The sequence below is a fragment of the Perca fluviatilis genome, chromosome 13, assembly GCF_010015445.1.
Source record: "Perca fluviatilis chromosome 13, GENO_Pfluv_1.0, whole genome shotgun sequence".
Lineage (NCBI taxonomy): Eukaryota > Metazoa > Chordata > Actinopteri > Perciformes > Percidae > Perca > Perca fluviatilis.
This window is the reverse complement of record NC_053124.1, coordinates 30,672,170-30,687,520: the sequence shown is the minus strand read 5'-3', so window position 1 is coordinate 30,687,520 and position 15,351 is coordinate 30,672,170. Positions and strand designations below refer to the sequence as shown.

General features: G+C 42.3%; 1 protein-coding gene across 5 annotated transcripts in view; it reads left to right on the top strand.

Moving 5' to 3' along the window:
* Window positions 1-15,351, top strand: part of LOC120571213 (protein MTSS 1-like) — a 97,718-nt gene that overhangs the window by 52,205 nt on the left and 30,162 nt on the right. For 3 of the 5 annotated variants that reach the window (XM_039820011.1, XM_039820008.1, XM_039820012.1), the window contains exons 4-7: window positions 9,668-9,752; window positions 10,387-10,478; window positions 10,690-10,764; window positions 12,376-12,387. In XM_039820011.1, coding sequence (XP_039675945.1) covers window positions 9,668-9,752; window positions 10,387-10,478; window positions 10,690-10,764; window positions 12,376-12,387 — 264 coding nt within the window. The remainder of the gene's footprint in view (window positions 1-9,667; window positions 9,753-10,386; window positions 10,479-10,689; window positions 10,765-12,375; window positions 12,388-15,351) is intronic. The other 2 variants (XM_039820013.1, XM_039820010.1) reach the window with 1 other exon arrangement.

Here is a 15,351-nt window from a genome sequence, read left to right as displayed (position 1 = left end):
ATGACCGGGACTTCCTCTGAGCGTTTGAACGGGTCGAGTCTCGCATGCAGACGAGCTGCTGTGGAGCCTCGAGGCCGTCGAGTCTGCAGCTGCAGCCGAGACAGAGGCGCTGCTCTGTCCCACTCAATTGGGTCAATAGGGTCTCACACACACACACACACACACACACACACACACACACACACACACACACACACACACACACACACACACACACACACACTCCGGCTCAGCATGAGTCCACAGTCGGGTCAGTCAGCTGAATTGACCAGGAACTAATCGACTGACTGAGCCTACAGGAGAAGAAAGTCTGACAACACCAGGATGGGTAAAAAAAAAAAGTCCCTTTTCTATTTTTACGTGCAAAATATTTCAAGAGTTTATTAGCGTGTCCAGATTCCTAAGTAAATGTATTTTTTTTTTTACAAATATGTTTTTAATTGGAATGTAAACCAAACCTTGCACAACTTTTTTTTAAACTGACTGAACTGATTTATTAAAGGTGCAGTAGGTAAAACTTATTAAACTAACTTCCTGTCATATCTGCTGACACTGACCCTATGTTAGAGGAGAACTACATGAAGCAGCTCATTAAAAAAAGAAACAAGTCAATTCATAAGTCAAAAGTTTCCATTTTTAAACAAGCTAAAGACGGTGGTTATGAACTGCTGGAGTTTTATTTGCAATATTCAAAAGACATTGCGTCCAAGCCACATACATGTGAACAGTTTAAAATGTATCCTGTCCAAATCAGTTTTCATATGTATTAGGAGTCAAAGAGGGAAAAAAATAAACATAACTTATACAGTGGACAAAATATCTAAATTTATTCTAAAAAAAAAAGTCCAGACGCTTTATCCCTCATGACATTCACTTATGCCAATGCTCAAAATAATAATAATAATGTCATATTTATTGATATCACACACACAGCAATGCTGTTTGTCTAAAACAGTCATCCAATCCATAACACTTTGTTTGAAGGTATCTACATGAGAGTGACATGACACTGTCATGAACACATGACCCAGTCATGACACTGTCATGACTGGGTCATGACACAGGAACCCTAACCCTAACCCTAAGTTGTCATGACAAAAACCGAATGACACTTACTAAAAGAAGCGTTATGTCATAAACGTTTATGACTTGTTTATAATGTTCATGACACATTCATGACAGTGACAAATGTCACTCTTATGTAGATACCTTCGAGTAAAGTGCAAACGGACATTATCCTATAAACTGCGTCGATTTTGATAAAAGTGCATACGCTGATGTGCTTTTTTTTTTTTTTACACATAGCATCAACATGAGACTCAAAGCACAAGCTAGTGTTAGTGAAAGGCTTGTCCAGGCAGCTTCTTGGCACAGGGAGGAATCCCATCACGGTGAATCACATTACCTTTACACTTCACTCAGCAGATTTAGTTAAAATGATCATCTTGCCTTTTGTTCTCGGCTCGGTTTAAAGCTCAGGTATCAGGGCTGGGACCCGACGTGGAGTCTCCACCAACACAGAAGCAGTCCTAACATTGGTAGCGTGTTACGGTCTCTAAACAGGATTTGATTTGATGAAGTGAAAGTAGCTGGAGATGTTCTTGATTGATGATTTTTAGGACGTTTTAAACTACAGTCACAGTGGGATGGCTTGGTTGGACACTTAAAGGTAGATATATATATATATATATATTTTTCAAATCTCCAGTTAGCTTTTCGGACTGACTTATTGTAGGGCCCTATGGAATCTGTGTTAGGCTTTTTGAAATTCTCAATTTCACCGAGTCTGTTGGGCTTTACATTAACGCTGCCGTCTGTGACTGGACACTTTTCACCTGGCTAAACAACTTTTCTGGGGGAAAAGTCCTAAAAGCCTTTCATTTTTTAAATTATGAATTCTTGAAAGTAAGAAAAAAAACAGTGTTCCACACTAGAGTGCGGATCGGGCCGCTTTTTTTTTTTTGTCCGAGCCCGGCCCGCGTCCGACAGAGCAGTAACCGAGCCCGGCCCGAGCCCGACAGGCATTAAGATATTTCTGTCCGAGCTCGACACAGTTAAAATCTCATTTTTTTCCTCATACTAATGACACATGTACGTTTGTTTGTGTGGAAAGCTTTTATTAAGCAACTGGAGGAAGGCATTCGGAAATGTCAACAGATGAGCGCATCAGCGCACACGGTGGCAACAAGCGCACGTTAATAAGCTGATTTAAATTTAAAGAGCCGACCCGAACATCATTTCTACATATCTGTCCGAACCCGGCCCGGTCCGTCGGGTACTGTCGGGTCCCGTCGGGCTCGGGTATCCATCCCCTATTCCACACTCTGGCTTCATATGCATTTCTCTTTGTTTCCGATGATGTCCCCGCACCCTCAGGCCTTTTTCAAATCAACAAACAAGTCCACTTCCAGTGGTCAGCACCTCACAGCGGCCCTTGGTGTGCGTTACCTTTCTTTATTACTAATTATGAATTCTAACACTCGGTATTATTGGCCCTGGAGAACTGTTCACACTCCTTCTAACGGTAAAAAAAGGGTTGTGGAAGGTGGAGAAAACCGGGCTTCCAGCTTCTGTGGAGACCTGCCCGGGCAACACCGGGGCCAAACTGTTTGAATAATGCACGTCTGGGAAACTAATTTTCCTTTTGAGAGCTGCTGTAACCCGATGAAAGCATAGGCGCCTATTTATCTTTTCCTCCGTGGGTGCTCACCGGCACACGCCCTTTTAAAAAGAAAAAAGTAGTCAAAAAATGTTTGCGTTTCAGAACCTTCGACAGCGGCCGACACGAACACACACGCCTATTAACTCGATAGTAAAGCCGTAAAGTAGGCTATCTTTCAACTCAGGACAGCGCCACGTCTCACAGATACAGACAGGATCGGAGATGAGAAGTTTAACTGACGCGTAACCGCGATCAGCTTCGTGGGAAATTAAGAATCAATGCCACCTGTCCAGACACCTGTCTAGTAGCCTAGGCACACTAGGACAGACGCTCCACTTAGCACCAACTGCAATGTTTCATTTTAAATGAAGGTAGCCTACTGGCAGTCTGGCACTGGGTGCTCAGTATTTTTTAGGTATCAGCGCCTATGGATGAAAGTGCACATTTTCCCTGCACCTTGGTTCTTTTCATGATGTCCTGCAACTGAAAATAAGATACACTCTAACAAATAAATCTGTAAAATAACAGAAACAGTTCTGGCAGCTCATTACCCGTACTTTTCCCCCTTAAATAAAAAACGGAAATTTTGTGTAGCCACTGTTAAAATACAGAACATTTTCTGTATATATATATATATATATTTACACTTTTTTGCATGGTACCAGTTTTTTTGTGTCTCATTTTCTTTTATTTACCTTGTATAATCCTTTTCTATTTTAGTCGGTGTGCTTTTCTTTGCTCTTGACTCTTTACGTGACTCAAAAAGCCTGCACAAGAATTCCTATGCGCCTGGACTGTTTGGTGTTTGCACAAATGCCAAATAAAAAATACTGAATCTTGAACCATTCTGAATAATATCAGCCTTTGAAAAGCCCACTGCAGCTCTGCGGTGCGTCGGCGAGATGGTAGTTTTGGTCTGCAGTGTATTTCATGTCGCGCTGCTGGCTGATGGGGAATTTAGCCGGGGACCGATACAGAGAGATGTGTGACACCTTGTGTTCTCAGAGGAGCGCAGCGGAGAGGAGCAGACGAGGTGAGAAGAGAGGATACAACACCTCGTCTGAAGGTGAGGAGAGAAGGGGAAGAGAGGAGGGAAAGGATAAGCAGGGTCGACAGAAATGGTGGGGAGGAGGAGAGGGCAAAGGATGATGTGTGAAGACAGAGAGGTAGGGATGATGGAGAGAGAAGGTGTGAAGGAGGAGTAGAGGAAAACGGGGGGAGGAGGAGTTGTTTGGAGTGAGAAGAGATTACGCCCAGATGTTCAACTGGAAAATAAGTAGAAGCACGGATGCATTAATGACAAAGCGTCCGCGATCCGAGCGATCAGGAGCCAGAACAGTCAGTACATCCGCCCCAAAATGTCCTCCTAAGAAACCTGACGGAATCCATAAACATTTCGTGTGGATTCTCCAGTTAAAAAAAAGCCTCCATACAAGGGTGTAAAAACGTGGGAAAAAACGCCAACAATGTCAAAAGGCGGAAAAGTGATACAAAAATTGTCAACCACCCCGAAAAAGGCGAAAGAAACTCTGAAAGAAGCAACAATATCTTAAAAAAAAAAAAAAAACTCCAGAAAGGTGACCAAAAACGTCAAAAATGTCATTTGTCTATTCTTTTTCACCATCAAAAACGTCAAAAATATAAAGTAAAACTGTCAAAAATGTCTAAAAAACTGTCAAACTGTCAAAACAAATGTCAAAAAACTTTAAAACCGCCAAATGCGTAATTCAAAAACTTCAAAAAATTAAAACAAAAAGTGTAAATAAATGTCAAAAGAATTTCAAAAAAATTTCAAATAAATTCAAGAAAATTCTAAAGAAATTCTAAAAAAACTTTAAAACTGACAAATGCTTATTATTATTTTTTTTAAACCCATCAAAAGCACTTAGCACCGACTTCATTCTTGATTGGCCAACTACACATTAAAATGAATTCATTCAACAAGCGTTCCCCGACGGGAGCAAGAGAACGATAACGTCATTTATGAAATGATGATGCCCGAACGGGCAAGTATAGGATTATTATATTTACTGGCCCTACGTAACGTATGACTTGCCCCGGGCCATTGGTCTTTTCTTGCTGTGAGGAAGGGTTGCTGTTAGTTTCTGGACCTTTTTTTAAGGCTTCAGGGAGGCTGAAGAGAAGAGAGGAGAGGAAAGAGAGCGATTGGGTGAGAGGAAGATGTGTAGGGGAGAGAGAGAGAGGAAGAGGACATGTGGAGAGAGGGAAGAGAGGAGAGAAAGAGAGAAAGAGGTGTCAGTGGTGCAATGCAGTGCTCACTACCCCACCCCAGACACACACACACTCACTTGTATACTACACTTGTAAGGACCCATGTTTTATATCTGTGTAAGGACCCTTCATTGACGTAATACACTCCCTCGCCTACAAAGTAAAAAAAAAGAGTGGCTGAGTATACATGTTTTAATATAATATATTGATAGAATAAGACGTACTGACATATTAATCGATTAGTTGTCAACCTATGACTTAATCCCCAACTATTTTGATAATCTATTTATCGGTTTAAGCCTTTTTTAAATGAAAAAAGAAGTAAAAATGATCTGATTCCAGCTTGTTAAACGCAGCACGCTTACAGCAAATCGCTAGATTAATCGACTATGAAAATAAAATAATCCTTAAGCCGCCTACACGTGATAAGTGATTTGCTCTCTCAGCAAATTAACAAAGCGCAGCGCAGGTATTCGTCATCGAGGGTGGCAAGGAAGCTATTTCCCGTTGCCGGGTCAGGACAGCTGTTATCTCGTTGGTTGCGCTTTCGAAGGGTCAGCGGCAACTAGGTCAAAGTGGAAATAATTTGACCGCAACGCAAATCGAAGCGCCCTCCCCATAGGAAATCAATGGAACAGCCCGCGCAAAGCGGTTTTGCCGCCTATCGTGTGTGAGCGGCTTTAGTTGCGGCCCTACGGACAGATATTAATTAGAGAATGTACGAAATCAAAGATGTAATAACTTAATAATAGAAAGGTATTTTTCTTTGAAACTGAAGTGTAAAGTTTAGATGTGGTTATCGGCGGTCTGCGCGTGTTTGCTAACACAAGCATTAGCGTGATGCGAGCGTGGTGGCTGACAGGCTGAGGTCTGGCGACCTTCCCCTCAGAAGGGAGTGTTCTGTCGGGGAGAGAGAGGACGACCATCTGGCCCCTCCGGCTGCCCGTGGAGCTTCTTCTGCTGCACTGACTCTCCACCCGCTTGAGTGTCCTTAAGCATGACACACACACACACACACACACATACATACACACACACACACACACACACACCCACACACTCACTCACTCACTCAGAAGTCCCTGCTGCTGTTCTGGGGACGACCTCCGACCTCTGCGTCTTTATTTCAACAGAAAGTTTTCCTAGACCTCTTTTGGTTACTCTCTCCCTCTCTGTTGTTGCCGTAAGGATGACGTGTTTTTGTAGGCCGACCCAGAAGTTAGCATCGTCCTGGTTACGTCAACGGAAATCCAGTGGGATTTTTTTTTCGGGAGCTCCGTGGCATAAACAATAGTTTATGGTACTTACACGTTTTTGTTCAGCAAGATAATCTTCACAAATGAACACCGCTTTTAAAGGTCCCATGGCATGAACATTTCACTTTATGAGGTTTTTTAACATTAATATGAGTTCCCCCCCCAGCCTGCCTATGGTCCCCCAGTGGCTAGAAATGGTGATAGGTGTAAACCGAGCCCTGGGTATCCTGCTCTGCCTTTGAGAAAATGAAAGCTCAGATGGGCCGATCTGGAATCTTCTCCTTATGATGTCATAAGGGGAAAGGTTACCTCCCCTTTCTCTGCTTTGCCAGCCCAGAGAATTTGGCCCACCCATGAGAGAGAGATCATGGCTTTCAAACGAGCAAAGTAGCAGTTGGTCTCTAACGTTAGGCTATCTACGAAAAACACCGCGGTCGCATGGCCTTTGTACGTCACAACCATTAACCTGAAGGGGACATTTAACATCCCCAACAATATCTGTAGTCTCGTTTAGCCACTAGTTAGCAACTGCCCTTCTTAAAGACCCGTAACGTTTTATGACGTAGAACAAAACGTGAAATTATCCTAAGCTTGTGTTAACCGTAGACCTTATTTCAGGCATATATAACCCCCCCAAAAAAACCCGCATTTAAAACACCCATCGACTATCGGGAACCGGATATGTAAAAATGCTGCAAACTGATTTAAGGATTTTGGACTCATTGTCTGCACCCAAAGTCTCAGATGGTGGATCAGATTTTTGACAGTTTGAGTTACACTTCAGGCAATCAAAAACACATGTCTGATCTAATTTGTTATCAAAAGAATCTCCTTAAAAACCTTTGACGGTTGGGCTCAGGAGGTAGAGCGCTCGTCTACCAGTTGGAAAGTCGTGGGTTTGATCCCTGGCCCCTGGACTCTACACGTGTCTCTCCAACAGCATCTCTTCTGACTTCATGCATGTTTTTAAATTATGAATACCAAACTTCTGCCTTCTAACGGGCGATTTAGAGTCCCTTCGTTTAGATACAACAGGCTCAAGAACTCTTTTATACATCGGTCTATCCTGTTGCTAAGCCAAAATCAATCTGCTGCCAATTAAGATCTGGATCCGAAGATATCATGACAAATGTTTCTTTGTCATGGCTGTTGATACGTCTTCATCTTTGTACTTTATGTGTAATTGTTGTCTAGCTCTGCGTGTAATTTTCTTTCTATTTCTTCTTTTGAGCGGAGCTGCTTCGGGAACGCAAAACTCATTTCGACGTGAACTGACAATAAAGTCGTATCCTATCGTACGTGTTTCCTGCTGTTCTGAGTTGGTACCTAAACGGTTGAATGCGCTCATTGGAAGTCGCTTTGGATAAAAGCGCCAGCTAAAATGTAATGTAATGTCGAAGTGTCTTTAAGCCCCCAAATTGCTCCCGATGCTGAACCATGGGTGTGCGTGAATGTTTATCTGATGAGCAGCTGGCACCTTGGTATGGCTTCCTTGGCCACAGTGTGTGAATGTGTGTGTGTGTGTGTGTGTGAACGCGGTGAATAGTGCCTGTAGTGTGTGAGAAGTGGTTTCAGTAGTCGCTGAAAAGCGCTATATATAAATGCAATCCATTGACTGTATTTTGTGTTTAAGCCAGCTGATTTACGTTGATTAAGTAGCTGACAGAGAGTAAGAGACACATGGAACCGTTTGCTGCCGCAGCCTTGACATTAATGTGATTCTGGTGGAAGTGAATGAATGCATATTAATCTTCAGATCGAGTTGACTCGGAGGCTTATTCATAAATAGAGAGTGTATAAATGGCAGTGCAGTCACGTAACAAAATGCATCTCTAGGGGCGTCGACCCATTAAAGCTGGGCGAAATGGAGAATATAAAATATCACGATATTTTTGACCAAATACATCGATGTTGATATTGTGGTGATGATGCAGGGTTGACTACTGGTGTAATAATAATAATAATAATAATAATAATAATCACCAATAACATGGATACAATGACTAAGTGGGTAAAGCCAAACAGTAAGTATGTTAAATTAAGAAAATTAGAACGATTTACTACAATGCAGCCTTTAAAACTAGCAAAAGACGACACTTGGGCCCTATTTTAACGATCTGAAACGCAAGTATGAAACGCAAGTAGCTTTGTGGGCGGATCTCGGGCGCTGTTGCTATTATACCGGCGAGATAAATTAATCTTAAATGGGTTCGTCTGAAGTAGCTAGGTGTGGTTTGGGCGTAATATGAAAATAACCAATCAGAGCGTCATCTAACATTCCCTTTGAGAGCAGGCGTGCTTTTTCCATTGCAGATTGCTATTATAACGGTGGATTTGCCTGGCGCACGCAAGCGGGAGCTGTCCGGGATGCGGCAAAGTAATAAATGCCCGTCTTGGTCGGGTGGCGATGTTGCTGCGGCCTCTCGGGCGCATCTCCTCAAGTCTGGAGAGGATTGCTGCAGCCATGGAGCGTGGGCCTCCAAACGCACCACCTGCTCCTGTTGTGCCCCTTCCTCCTCCCCCCACTCCATCTCCGTCCACCCGCTCCATCAGGAGCGCATCGCGCATTACTCCCGGACCAGATTCCGCTGGAGTGTGCAATCCCGCCGTAGTTCAACATCACGTCTCCTTAAGTCCTCTAATATTTCCTCATTTATGTCATCAGCACATCCATGATTCATGGAAATGTTGTGTAAAACACAACAAGCCACAAAGAATGCTGCGACTTTTTGAGGACTGTACTGTAAAGTGCCTCTGGTGACCTTTCCAAACACCTGAAGCGCATTTTCAGTAATATTTTTCTTTGTAATTAGGTATGGTTTGCAAAAATGGGAACTGCTGCGTCCGTGTAGATGAGAGAAGTGTATGCGCGTTGTGCACACGCTACATTATGGCCAAGCATTCGTCCCTAAAATAGCATCTGAATAACGCGCCACTGACTTTAGACCAGGTTTTTCCTGGTCAAAGGCAGAATTGTTTTATGAAACTGCAAAATAGCACCAGGGAACGTTTGCGCCGGAACACGCCTCCTCTTTTCGCTGAACCGCCCCCGGCTGCGCAAATACATTCCCTAATTTACTGACGTGCATCTGTGGAGGGAAAGGTCTGCTGTGCGTCGGGTGTAAAATAGGAATGATACATGCGTCGGTGTACAAAGGCAATTGCGCTGAGTGCAAGATAGGGCCCCTTCTGTCCTATCACGATATCCAAAATTTAAGACGATATGTAGCCTCATAATCGATATCGAATATATTGCCGATATTGCCCTACTACCCATTGGGACTGAGATGTTCTAGTTACGTCTAGGCTTCATCTGTCGTTTTTCACCCCAGTGAGTGAGTTTGTTTCATGGATTTCAGAGGGAAGAATGCAAACTAAAAGGTATTTAGAGTCGTGGAAGTTTTATCCACTTCAGTTTAAAATGTGTTTTTAATCCGACTCTTCAAAGAGCTTGCAGTAAATCTGCGGCCACATTTTGACAAATGGGACTGACAGCTTGTCTCTCTCCTGTTTGCAGGAGGGACCAGGGACATCGGTTCAGCCCTCACCAGGATGTGCATGAGGCACCGCAGCATCGAGGCCAAACTCCGCCAGTTCTCCATGTGAGTTAATCTGTGTGTGTGTGTGTGTGTGTGTGTGTGTCTGTGTGTGTGTGTGTTTGCGCGCGTATGTGTGTAGATATGCGTGTGTAGATCTACGTGTGTGTGTGTGTGTGTGGAGATTTACGCGTGTGTGTGTGTGTGTGTGTGTGTGTGTGTGTGCGTGTTGAACAGGTGTAGCATCTCCTCCCAGTTCTCCATGGCAACCTGCTCCTCCTCTTCCTCCTGCTTCAGCTTCCCATCCACCATCCGGCTCTCTCCTTGTTCAGTCTTTGATTCCATTTAACCACATTATTAGAGTCCGATTCAGAAAACGTTATGAATCCCCAAGGGGCAACAACGCACGTACGTAGGTACGTGGAGACACAGACCCCACGCAGGACCCTACGCTGTAGCCTGACGTGCACCTCTCGTGAAAATGTTTTACTACACGTCGTAGCGAAAGCTCTGCGTGGAGCCTCCGCACGACCATAAATCACGCTTTACCCCTAACCTACATGTCGGACCCCAACCCTTACTCTCACCCTAAACCGAGTGTTAACCCGAACATTTATGTTGTGGGGACTTTGTTTTTGCTGTAACTGTGTGTGTGTGTGTGTGTGTGTGTGTGTGTGTGTGTGTGTGTGTGTGTTGGCAGGGTGTTTCTGGACTGCCTGATCAACCCTCTCCAGGAGCAGATGGAGGAGTGGAAGAGAGTCGCCAACACTCTGGACAAAGACCATGCCAAAGGTAACACAAACGCAGAAACGCACACGAAGTAAAGAGAGACGCCATCGGCATGCAGTTAATGTCTGTCATAATGTATGTCTGTGTGGTGTTCATGGACCTCTCTGTTTACATATGTATGTGTGCATATGTCACATTTATCTTTGTGAATCTAACCTAAAATATGTCCATACTGTTTCACACTGCGTGTGTGTTTGTGTGTGTGTGTCTACAGAGTACAAGAAGGCCCGTCAGGAGATCAAGAAGAGATCCTCAGACACTTTGAAGCTGCAGAAGAAAGCAAAGAAAGGTTTGCAACTCTCTTCCCGGTTTGGTCACTTGTGAGCAGACCCAAACCAAATGTCCAGATTTTTTTTTCTCTTTTGCAGTTTTAGCGTTGATGAAAAGGATGAAAAGCTTTGTAATTTGGAGGACTGCTTTTCTGCTTTGGGGTGGAGAAGTGTTAACATTCAGAGTTTTATTTTTTTATTTGTGGAAAATCGGTGGAAAATTCTGCTTCCGCAGATTCTGCGTAGCCCTGCTTAGGAGATGCCTAAACATCACGTTGACAGTTGTAATAACGAGTTGGAAAGCTTAATTTACTTTTTACCTTAAGTGACTTAGGTATTTCCATTTCCAGCTATTTTATACTTCTACTTCGCTACAATCATCTGACAGCTTTATACTTTGCAGATTCAGAATATTAATACAAACTATACATCGACTAATAACATCAGATTTGATTAGATGAGACCTACCTTTTTAGACAGGCTTTTGGCTGACCTGTCTGCATGTTTCATTAAGTCATTTTAATTCTGTATTATGTTTTTAATATTCATTATGTTCTTTTGTATGCCTTCTTTTGGTTATTGTAAAGCACTTTTTTTATTTTATCTGTGAAAAGCGCTTCATAAATACATTTTACTTATTAACTTTTACATACTTAAAATGAGCTCCACCTTTATCAGCTGCAACATGAAAGTGATGAACACATTTATGCATTAAGATTATAATGCAATAATATAATATATATTATTCTGCATAATGAGTACTATTTTTTTTATGCTGATTCATTTGTACTTTTACTTAAAGGACAATTCCGGCGCAAAATGAACCTAGGGGTTAATAAATGTCTACCCACTCAGTCGTTCTCTGGGACATGTTTTCATGCTAACTGAATGTGTTTGTAGCTTGAAACAAGCTGGCGCGGACCGCTGATTAGCGTACAACGCTAGTATTCAACAAATCGCTTTTTTATACCACTAAAAAGGCTCAAAATATCACCACACTTCAACGGTAGCATAATGAGGGTCCCTTAATGTAAACCGAAGCATTGAGAACTTTGTAAGTGTACAGACAGTTTATTAAAAAGATAGATTAGAAAGACTGCAGCTCCCAAGATGGTGGCCGCCTGTATACGAGAATGCGACTGTCTTTATAATCTAACTTTTTACTAACTGTACACTTACAAAAAGCTTCGGTTAACATTTGGGGACCCTCATTATGCTACCGTTGTAGTGGTGATATTTTGAGCCTTTTTAGTGGTATTAATAGTAATTTCTTTTTACTTTCCCTGTGCCCGGAATACTAGCGTTGTAAGCTAATCAGCGGTCCGCGCTAGCTTATTTCAAGCTACAAACACATTTGATTAGCATGAAAACATGTCCCAGAGAACGATCGAGTGGGTACACATCTGTTATTAAGCCCTAGGTTCGTTTTGCGCCGGAATTGTCCTTTAAATATGGTTTTGAATGCAGGCGTTTAACTTTTTGGTGGTATTACTACTTTTACTTAAAACACCTGAGTATTTTTTTTTCCAGAGAAAGAGATTTAAAAGTTAATATGTTAATGTTTCATTTTCTGTTCCAATCGGCCTACTTCCCTTCCCTTCCCGTGCCCCATCATGCTCTGCTCTGTCCAGCTGATGTTTTTGGTAAGTCGCTTTCTTAATTCGTGCACGATTATTCTGGAGACACGGAGAGGTACTTTATTATCTGCTGTCACATCTTTCTTGCTTTTTTCCAAAATCTTATCCATCCCACTTTGGTGTGCTGGGAAATGTCCCAGCGTGATTTAGATATTTGTGTGACTCCCATAACCAGAGCCTGAACACAACAAAGAGCAGAGTCACGCTAAACAAGAGTCTTCAAGGAAAACAATTTCTCCAGCTTGTTTTGTAAAACATGATGTGTCATGTGATGTGACCACAATAAAACACAGCGGGGTCACTGACACACTACACAACTATCTGGAATAACATTACGAATGACTAATAATATAATCTTCATCACAGATATATCAGTATTGTTTTATGTGGTGGCCGACAAATAACAAAGAATGTCAGTATTGCTAAATATACTAAGTGTCCACTGGCGTAATTTCCACACTTCCCAATTATTGTCAATGTAAGCAGCCGGGCAATGCATTCTGGTAGCGTTGATGCGGCTTTCGAGAAGCAGAGCACCGAGTTGCCTGCTCCTCATTTGCATAAAGTGGAGGTCCAGGCTACTTTATGCAAATTAGGGCCTCTCTTCAACTGACCATTGTCGATCTAAAATGAAGACGGATTCAGCAACTGCATAGCTTATTTCTCGCATTAAATGTTTTCAGAAACACATTTCGGTGAACTATGTTTGAAAAAAAATGGAAAGTTTTCAAACGAGCCGCGATGTTGGTCTGTTTTGAAATCCGGATGCGGACAGCCCCACGTGAAGCGTTCGTCCAATCAGGTGCAGCCGTCGCGGTTGTAGAAGGGTGTAGCCTGTTTTCTTTGCTTTTCATTGGTCAGTGAAGAGAAACTGATAACTACTAGTGGCGAGCCCACCAACCGTCCAATGCTGGGAAGCGGGGCGATTCCTGCCGTCAAACAACGCCACTGTGGACACGTACCATTAGCCGTGTTGCTCGAATAAAAATGATCAAATTTTCTGTTGATCCAGTAACTGACTAATCAATATTAATTTGCCAATCATTTAAGCTTTAGGATAACAGCATAACATCTCATAGGTTAAGAAATATGTTTTAGAATAGATTAGCCCAGAGATCTTCAACAGGGGGTGCGTTACTGCAGGGGGGGCGCCAAATTACTGTTTAGTATTTATTTTTTCAAAATGTCTGAAAATATATATTAACATGAATCCAACATATTATTAACAAAGATGAATCGGCCTGTTAGTACAAAAAAAAAACATTTACACAACATTGACGATACGCTTACTAAGTAAGGTATGCCATTATGGTAGCCAGCCACACGTACATACGTACAAGTAAGTTTATGGATTTAATGTGCCTTCCACATGTATGTTTGACATTAAAACAAGTCTAGATAATAAACTTTATATATATCCATCCATCTGTTTGGCTCATGTTAATATGGAACTACATTTGTATACAATATATGTGGTGGGGGGGGGGTCCCTGCTCTGCGTCTTGTTCAGCTAAGGGGTCCTTGCACTAATAAATGTTGAAGACCCCTGGCTTAGTCTACCATGCTGTCTACAGTTATGTTGGTAGGAAAGCATACCATAACATACAGTAGGACAGTTGCGACGATTTTTAAAATCGATTCTTTTCCCAAGAATTTTTCTTACCAATGATTCACCTAAATATTTTCTGCTTATACGGTACCGCTGACGGCGACTACGTCATATCCGTTTTCTGACCGAAAGCAGAAATTGCAGAAAATACACATTGTCTACTTATTTACAAATGAAATAAATGTCACACTGACTGACTGACATGTGATGTGCATATTGTTTAAAAACAATTAGTTTTTATAAATGTCTCTTGTCTCTTGAAGTGTATTATTCAACTTCTGTTTTTGTTAAAGAAGGAAAAGAAAATTGCATTACTCAATACTATCGAATCGCGATACTTCTAGAATCGCAATAAATGAAAAGCGCAATACAAATTGAATCGGCACCCATGTATCGTGAACGAATCGAAATTGGACAAAAGCATATCGTCCCAGTCCTATAGGATAGTATAACATGTTCTAACACAGAATAATGTGTAAACCAGCCTGACGTGTCACATTTATGCATCACATTAAGAGTGACTAGCAGCTGGGGAACGGGTATATGTGAGAGTCATTGCTTAACTCTACCCACGGAGCTCCAAAGAACCACAAGTAAAAACCAAAACATGTCCTCTGATTTTAGAACAAGTAGTTCCAGTCTGATTCATCGAGCTAAAACGAGCCTTATTATGAGTGGAAACAAGAGCTTGTTGTTCCCGCCAACAAAGGACTCAATGGCGTCCAGCTTTGAATCAAGCCTTTAAGACAAAATAAACAGGACCCGGTATTGACCCCAGAGGAACCTCAGATGTGGTTGAGCTGCTTCGGCCGTCGTCGGGCGTTTCCAGCCTGTTTTTATTACTGCACAAGAGGAAACTGCCTCTGCAGGGGAATGAACGTTACGTGGGAAGAAGGGATTCAAAGAGGGAAAATAGGAGGAAGAGCTTGTGTTGGAATGAAACGAATGTAATGAGAGAGGGAGGGAGTTCAAAAGAAGGAAAAGTGAAGGGAAATGAATGTAATGGGAAAGTTATGTAGGGAAGAGTTCCCTTTGCATCAGTCTCAAAGTGATGGCTTTCTGAAGTGATTTCTTAAAAAGAAAGTTTGTAATTGTCTGTAATTGTAGTCATGGATTAGAGAAATCTGATGTCCCGAGCTAAACATCTCCCAGTGAACGCCGATTTCTTTTGGCCTTGTGCTGTAACTGGGTACATGTAACTGGGTTTGTAATCAGCTCTTTTACGCGCACACACCTGCACGACAAAGACTTGAGACGGGAAAGTGAAGCTTCTCAAAGTATCATTTTGTAGCAGACAGAAAGAGGAGGAAGAAGAAGACAAATGAACGAGATTTAGAGTTCGACACAGACAAAGAAGCAAG